The 8,941-nt window shown below is 43.3% G+C and overlaps 1 protein-coding gene across 1 annotated transcript; it reads left to right on the top strand.

The window, feature by feature from the left end:
- The first annotated feature begins 6,161 nt into the window (after nucleotides 1-6,161).
- On the top strand, nucleotides 6,162-6,623 carry LOC126428344 (nucleolar protein 58-like). The gene has a single exon (XM_050090277.1). It carries the CDS (start codon nucleotides 6,162-6,164, stop codon nucleotides 6,621-6,623), a length of 462 nt encoding a protein of 153 aa, XP_049946234.1.
- Nucleotides 6,624-8,941: the final 2,318 nt, after the last annotated feature.

Genomic DNA, 8,941 nt, shown 5'->3' with positions numbered 1-8,941 from the left:
TGGCATCTTACCAGACATTTGTACAGTCATCTGCAGACATTTTCTTGAATCAGTGTAAAATGGTGTGAGAAACTTAAGGATGGAAGTAACTGCCACTGAGCAATCATATTTGGAAGCAACACAACATGTGAAACTTGGACCATACATAGAAACAACTGCTACAATATAGTACAAAAAGCAACAAAGAAACAGACAATGTGGCAAACAGAAACGATGCTTTTATTTAAAGACAATAATTACACTGAAGTCATCACGATCTATGCTTGTTGCTTGGACGTTACCAAAGGCAGGATACGTTCTTAATTGCATGTGTGATCACAACAGATGGGAAAGCATGCTGTGCAACATGCTCCCCTTTCCCACTATATAAAAAAGTGACATTTTTTCCTTCATCGACTGCTGTGGTATATCGAGAAGTTGTAACAATGGAAAATTGTACTGAAATGCAGGAGGATCTGCAGCGAATTGACGCATGGTGCAGGGAATGACAATTGAATCTCAATGTAGACAAGTGTAACGTGCTGCGAATACATAGAAAGAAAGAACCCTTATCATTTAGCTACAATATGGCAAGTCAGCAACTGGAAGCAGTTAATTCCATAAATTATCTGGGAGTACGCATTAGAAGTGATTTAAAATGGAATGACCATATAAAATTAATCGTCGGTAAAGCAGATGCCAGACTGAGATTCATTGGAAGAATCCTAAGGAAATGCAATCCGAAAACGAAGGAAGTAGGTTACAGTACACTTATTCGCCCACTGCTTGAATATTGCTCACCAGTGTGGGATCCGTACCAGATAGGGATGATGGAAGAGATAGAGAAGATCCAACGCAGAGCAGCGCGCTTTGTTACAGGATCATTTAGTAATCGCGAAAGCGTTACGGAGATGATAGATAAACTCCAGTGGAAGACTCTGCAGGAGAGACGCTCAGTAGCTCGGTACGGGCTTTTGTTGAAGTTTCGAGAACATACCTTCACCGAGGAGTCAAGCAGTATATTGCTCCCTCCTACGTATATCTCGCGAAGAGACCATGAGGATAAAACCAGAGAGATTAGAGCCCACACAGAGGCATAGCGACAATCTTTCTTTCCACGAACAATACGAGACTGGAATAGAAGGGAGAACCAATATACTGTAGGTACCCTCCGCCACACATCGTCAGGTGGCTTGCGGAGTATGGATGTAGCTGTAGATACGTTACGTAAACACCAGAGCAAGACATTTTACGACTTGACAAAAGTGGGACGACAAACTGCCTATTGGCTTCTGTCGCGAGTTCTTCGGTCGACGTTCATCTAACGATTTTACTGACGTTTCGCCAGCACAAGGAGCTGGCATTGTCAAAGCTTCACCCTCCCTTGCCGGTGTTGAACTTTGACTAGAGTGAAGCTTTGACAATGCCAGCCACTCGTGCTGGCGAAACGCCAGTAAAATCATCAGATTAACGTCGGCCGAAGAACCCGATACAGAAGCCAATAGGCACTTTGTCAACAAGTGGCCACGAAAGCCTTAACAATTTTGTAAAAAATGGCTCTGAGCACTATGGGACGTAACATCTTAGGTCATCATTCCCCTAGAGCTTAGAACCACTTAAACCTAACCAACCTAAGGACATCACACACATCCATGGCCGAGGCAGGATTCGAACCTGCGACCGTAGCGGTCTCGCGATTCCAGACTGTAGCTCCTAGAACCGCTCGGCCACGCCGACCGGCAATTTTGTAAAAGAGGGACGGATTAGGATGTCGAGCGGAGCAATAGTTTTGAACAAACAAAGGCAGCTATATTGGCTGTTACTGTCGTTACGCGTGGACCAGTGCCTGTCATTCTTCATTAGTTCAGAGGTTACGTGGTATTAAGATGTTTGTTCATATTCTGTTTATTATGTGTTCTTTTTAACTGCTAGAATGGCACTTCCAGTTAAGTAAATATATTTTCAGTTTATTAAGCGAAAGTTTACATTTAATCCACTTAACCTTTTCCGACCCGAATTTTTTTTTTCTGGACGAAGGGAAATTTTTATCTGTAGCAACTCATGTAAATTTGAATAGAACATTAGTACCCACGCAGATGAGCATGCTGTACCTTCGAACAGTTTTCTGTATTGGTAAAAACCTTCCATTTGCAGAACCGAGCGAGGTGGCGCAGTGGTTAGCACACTGGACTCGCATTCTGGAGGACGACGGTTCAATCCCGCGTCCGGCCATCCTGATTTAGGTTTTCCGTGATTTCCCTAAATCGCTCCAGGCACATGCTGGGATGGTTCCTTTGAAAGGGCACGGCCGACTTCGTTCCCCGTCCTTCCCTAATCCGATGACCTCGCTGTTTGGTCTCTTCCCCCAAACAATCCAATCCATTTTTGTAATTCCAGAGAAAGACTGCCGCACACATAAAATGAATGCTATCGTTTGAAGATGGAATAAGAAAATATATTAATTTTGTATTACGGGGCTGGCTAGAGGAGGAAGTCTGATATGTGTTCCAAGACAAAACGCTCTCACCTACTTGTACAGAGCAAACCAGCACATCCACAGTTAAGATGTGTGTGTTGTGTCACCTTGAAATGCGTCTCCTTTTCGCTACGTTTCATTTAGACATTAACATGTCACCAGTCCGTCATATCCAAACACATGAACACACATGTATCGGTGCTGCATGGCAGTTCTTTATACGAGCAGACAGCCGGCCGGGCAAGTGCCACAGGTGGGTCTTTGGCTATGGCGACCCATCAGACGCTTTGCCGCCAAACTTTGTTTTTAGTGAAGCTGAACTTTGGCTATTCCGCTCCACCATTTCCGGTTCCAAGGGCGACAGAGAGAGGAGAGGGAAGAGTAACCTTGTTAAGTAGGCTGTTTTACGTGTTTGTATGTTGGCAGCGCTGTGTAGCGCTCTGCATTAATAACTCTGACAGCGCTGTGTGCAGTCTGTAAGAGACTCTGTGGCTGGTCGGACTCGCAGTTGGAGGTGAACAGCCAGCAGTGATGGAGGTTAGAGGTTAATAATTAGCAGTGTTGGAGGTTTGCAGTATTAGCGCGAGCGGACGGTCTGAATGTGTATCCGTCACGGAGATTTATTACTGAGGATTATATAATTTTTTTGAACTGGTTGTCACATCATTAAGGTAACATCTGCTAAATACGTTGTTTGCTCTGCAACAAAATCTTTCCTTTGCTAACCACATAGCTATTAATAGCTAGAGCCTACAGAAGTTAGAATCTTTTATTTAGCTGGCTTTATTGGTGTTTGCTGCATTGCTGTAGTTTGTGTAATGAAGATTTTTTGTGAGGTGACTTATGATAATGGATTATTGTTAGGATTTCTTCTTATTCAGGGCCGTTCTTTTGTATTAATTATTTGAAGCCCGGTTATCATTTTTGAGCAGTCGGACTGTGTTGCGCTAGGATATTGTGGGTCAGTGTTGAGATGATAAGAAAAAGTAAAGAGAAAGTAGGCTCAGTACTTTCAGTTTCACTCAGCAGTTTTTAGAAGGTTCACTTCCATTCAATTTCACACAGCGGCTTAAGTAAAACAATCTCTATTAAGAAGTTTCAATTTCTTTAAAAGAAAATCTCAGTACCTTCTGAGGATGTCTTGCCAGGTTTATGGCGAAGACTGCAACTGTCGACAATAAACGTGGCAGCAGGCGCCCCCTATAATGACTCGAAAAGCGGAAGCAGCAATCCGCTCTGCCCGAGTGTAATCAACAGAGAACAGAAGGGGAGGTAGATCTCCTACACCCTGGTCGGCATTCTACCTAGGAGCAGGTACTCTGATTTAAAAACCCGGTTGTCCAAGGTGGGGGTTGTGCGGCGGGCTGGTTATCTATCCATATAAAAAATATCCATAGCTCCTAAGTCTCTAAGGAATGAGCCAGATATTTCTCGAAGTCGACGACTAGCCCGTGGATAAAGAAGAAAGTGTTGAAGATATATTATGTGGAGCTACGTGGAATTTAAAAGCAGCGTTTGATACAAAGGATTGCAACTTGTAGGAAATTTGAAACAAACAAATATAAACCTTGCTATACCAACAGAAATGAAAGACAGAGGAATAAAAGATGTAAATAATTGCAGATTAATTTGCGGTGGAGTCGAACAAACGAAACGGGCAACAAGTGGAGTGGGCATCCTTAGAGATGAAAAATGGAAAAGGGAAGGCAAACTTCTATGGCTACGTAAATAATGTTTCTCTTTATTCTTGTGGTTGAGTACATGATGACGTTGTTCCACTTTTTGCAAGATTTTTCCTATGCGATCGGTAACGTCCTTCATGAAACGCAGGAAAACATACAGGATCATCTGACACTGGCCAGGGTTGCTCGGCTCGAAAAAGCATAAAATTATAGGATTTAATATAGTTTTGGAAAGATGTACGTGGGCACTAAGAAGAGAAGGCTCGAAACACGACTAGAAGAGTACAAGGGCAATTTTAGGAGGAGGGGAGGGAGGGAGACTGACATACCAGCTGTTGCGGAAGACGCTTTGCAGCCGGGAGACCACGACATTCATTTCGATAGGACTCAAGTACCGGCAGCCACAAAGCAGACACCATGAAACGCTACACAGAAGTCACAGAGACTGTTAAGCACTCCAGGTATTTCGATAGGAAGGAGGGGGGGGCGTCAAACTGAATGACATCTGGATTCTCATGATCGTTATTATCTGAACACCATTAAACAAAAATAAATATTTGCAGTTCAGAGACTGTGTTGGTTTTCGCATATTGTTAAACGTTGGATCGTAGTTATCTTCAACGTGACCATCTCATCCCTTATCATTAATACAAGTCATGTATATACTATTCATGTATACAATTAATATACATGTGCACTCACTAGTTACAGGATATGTCTACTCGACACGATTACCATACTGTGCGACTGACAATGTGATTGTTTCGTTTATGCTTAAACTGATTTATAATGCTCTTTTTTTAAAATTTTCGTATATTTTGTACGACGAGATGCTCTATATTTTGCAGGTATGTTGGTGGTAACTGTCGGCCGAAATTAAAGATCTGATTTATAAATATTATTTTTAGCCTTAACTGGCATAAAAATATATAAAGTACTAAAATTTCTTTGCTGAGTAGGCGATCTGAAATCATCTGTTTATCCAGCCATAATTTCGAACGCCTTAGCTGTTTTTCTAATGTATTAGGTTGCTGTGTAAGTTTGTAGTAGCATTTTCTTTCCACGTTGATATTCCCGTCGCTATGGGTTTATTTATTGATAGTCATTCTTTTATTTGTAGTTCACTGTTGCTGTTTAAGTTTACATTTCGTCACTTTGTATTTTCAAAATAGAGAGTGGAGCTGTAGGCGCTAGAAAATGGAGTACCAAGGGGAGGAATCTGAGACTTATTCTTCTGTTTGAGTCCAGTAGAAGGGATGACACCAGCGGAGGCAGCAACAAACATTTGCGTGGTGTATGGTGACACAGAGTCATTGGATAGAGCACATCAAGAAATAGGATCGTTTTGACATTAGTGACTCTCCACGTTCAGGAAGACTTTTGGCGTTTTACGAAGATTATTGAAACGCATTAATCCGAACGATCCACGCCGGTGTTCTCGAGACTGGCAAATGCAATGGTGAAGGTCGAAAAGTCGGGTGTATGGGTCCCGAATACTCTGAGCCAAAATCACAGAAATCAATGGGTGGCCGTATGAGCATCTCTGCTTGCTCATCATCAATTGGCTCGTGAACAACACCGACCATTCCTATCCCGTATCGTTACTGGTGAAGAGAAATTGTGTCTTTATGGTAACATAAGGAAAAGGAAAAGAAGAGGAGGAGGAAAAGAAGAAGAGGAAAAGAAGAAGAGGAAAAGAAGAAGAGGAAAAGAGGAAGAGGAAAAGAAGAAGAGGAAAAGAGGAAGAGGAAAAGAAGAAGAGGAAAAGAGGAAGAGGAAAAGAAGAAGAGGAAAAGAAGAGGAAGAGGATGAGGAAGAGGAAAAGGAAGAGGAAGAGGAAAAGGAAGAGGAAGAGGAAGAGGAAGAGGAAGAGGAAAAGGAAGAGGAAGAGGAAAAGGAAGAGGAAGAGGAAAAGGAAGAGGAAAAGGAAAAGAAGAGGAAAAGGAAAAGAAGAGGAAAAGGAAAAGAAGAGGAAGAGGAAAAGAAGAGGATGAGGAAAAGAAGAGGATGAGGAAAAGAAGAGGATGAGGAAAAGAAGAGGAAGAGGAAGAGGAAAAGGAAAAGGAAAAGGAGAGGAAAAGGATAAGGAGAGGAAAAGGAAAAGGAGAGGAAAAGGAAAAGGAGAGGAAAAGGAAAAGGAGAGGAAAAGGAAAAGGAGAGGAAGAGGAAAAGAAGAGGAAAAGGAAAAGAAGAGGAAAAGGAAAAGAAGAGGAAAAGGAAAAGAAGAGGAAAAGGAAAAGAAGAGGAAAAGGAAAAGAAGAGGAAAAGGAAAAGAAGAGGAAAAGGAAAAGAAGAGGAAAAGGAAAAGAAGAGGAAAAGGAAAAGAAGAGGAAAAGGAAAAGAAGAGGAAAAGGAAAAGAAGAGGAAAAGGAAAAGAAGAGGAAAAGGAAAAGAAGAGGAAAAGGAAAAGAAGAGGAAAAGGAAAAGAAGAGGAAAAGGAAAAGAAGAGGAAAAGGAAAAGAAGAGGAAAGGAGAGGAACAGTTGAGCGCAGACAAAGCAGCGACTTTCAGTGCAAACGCCTGCACACATCCACAAAATATGTATAATGTTGTGCACCTGGTGGGACAGTGACGGTGTGGTGTGGTGTGGTGTGCTATCAACTGCTTCCCCGAGGTGTAACCATCACTGCTGGCATTTAATGTCAAAAAACGAGACATCTTTGAGACGCAGTCCAAGAACAACGATCTAGAAGAGTGCGTGAAGTGGTGGTACTCCACGATAACGCCCGAGCGGTTTCTGCTAGACAGACAAAAACCGCTCTACAAGGTTTGGGCTGGGATGTCGTCGCGCATCGGCCTTACTCTCCTGAACTTGCACCCCCAGATTTTCAAATTTTCTGGTCTCTAACAACTTTCAACGAACTTCCTTTCCGGATGGAAATGCGCTCCGAACACGGCTCGAAGACTTCTCTGCTCCTCAAAACCACGATTTCTACAGAGAAGTTAGAGCAGCTCTGGCAGACTGTTGGAAATAGTGGAGCAGAATATTGTATTATTAATGAATCAAGAGTCATGTGAATCGTGTTTATTTAACTTTTGGAAAACCACTACGAAGTTATGCCGACTCGACATGATCAGCCCACTGTTAGTAATAACAACGTGATTCGTTCATGTTTAAAGTGATTTCTGATGCCTTGTTTTTCGTAATTTGGTATATTTTGTATGACAAGATGCCTCTGTGTTTTGTAGCTATGGTGATGTTATTACCGACGAAATTCATAACCTGATTCATTAATGTTTTTGTCATCTGTAACTGGAGTAAAAAATAGATGAACTACCAAAAATTCCTCTCTGACATTTCATTATCTAGTCACTAACTGTAACATCTTGCCGCTTTTTCTAATGTAGTAATTTAAAGCAGACAATTCTGAACTCCGCCACTACAAACGTCACTATACGTAAAATATATTCAAGTTGCGGAAATGATCAACCATCAGCTGTATAAGGGAATGACGACAGCAAAAAATTGCGCCCGGATTTCCCGTTTTTCACCAACGTTTGCCCTAACCGTTTGGCTATCTGTGCGCGACTCACGAGCAGACCCGAACTGCCATGTATCATTGTTCCTTGGTCACCTCCTGTACTAGTACATCCATTATTTACACTACTGGCCACTAAAATTGCTGCACCACGAAGATGACGTGCTACAGACGCGAAATTTAAGATGTTGCGATATGCAAATGATTAGCTTTTCAGAGCATTCACACAAGGTTAGCGCCGGTGGCGACACCTACAACGTGCTGACATGAGGAAAGTTTCCAACCGATTTCTCATACACAAACAGCAGTTGACCGGCGTTGCCTGGCGAAACGTTGTTGTGATGCCTCGTGTAAGGAGGAGAAATCCGTACCATCACGTTTCCGACTTTGATAAAGGTCGGATTGTAGCCTATCGCGATTGCGGTTTATCGTATCGCGACATTGCTGCTCGCGTTGGTCGAGAACCAATGACTGTTAGCAGAATATGGAATCGGTGGGTTCAGGAGGGTAATACGGATCGCCGTGCTGGATCCCAACGGCCTCAAAAAAATGGTTCAAATGGCTCTGAGCACTATGGGGTCATCAGTCCCCTAGAACTTAGAACTTCTTAAACCTAACTAACCTAAGGACAGCACACAACACCCAGTCATCACGAGGCAGAGAAAATCCCTGACCCCGCCGGGAATCGAACCCGGGCGTGGGAAGCGAGAACGCTACCACACGACCACGAGCTGCGGACCCCAACGGCCTCGTATCACTAGCAGTCGAGATGACAGACATCCCCATGGCTGTAAAGGATCGTGCAGCCACGTCTCGATCCCTAAGTCAAAAGATGGGGACGGTTGCAAGACAACAACCATCTGCACGAACAGTTCGACGACGTTTGCGACAGCATGGACTATCAGCTCGGAGACCATGGCTGCGGTTACCCTTGACGCTGCATCACAGACAGGAGCGCCTGCGATGGATACTCGACGACGAAACTGGGTGCACGAATGACAAAAGTCATTTTTTCGGATGAATCCAGTTTCTGTTTACAGCATCATGATGGTCGCATCTGTGTTTGGTAACATCGCGGTGAACGCACGAGGGAAGCGTGTATTCGTCATCACCATACTGGCGTATCACCCGGCGTGATGGTATGGGATGCCATTGGTTACACGTCTCTGTCACCTCTTGTTCGCATTGACGGCACTTGGGGTGCCATTGGTTACACATCTCGGTCACCTCTTGTTCGCATTGACGGCACTTTGGGTAGTGGACGTTACATTTCAGATGTGTTATGACCCGTGGCTCTATCCTTCATTCGATCCCTGCGAAACCCT

Source organism: Schistocerca serialis, chromosome 12 (assembly GCF_023864345.2).
Source record: "Schistocerca serialis cubense isolate TAMUIC-IGC-003099 chromosome 12, iqSchSeri2.2, whole genome shotgun sequence".
In the NCBI taxonomy this organism is placed as follows: domain Eukaryota; kingdom Metazoa; phylum Arthropoda; class Insecta; order Orthoptera; family Acrididae; genus Schistocerca; species Schistocerca serialis.
This window is presented reverse-complemented; position numbering and strand designations above follow the sequence as displayed.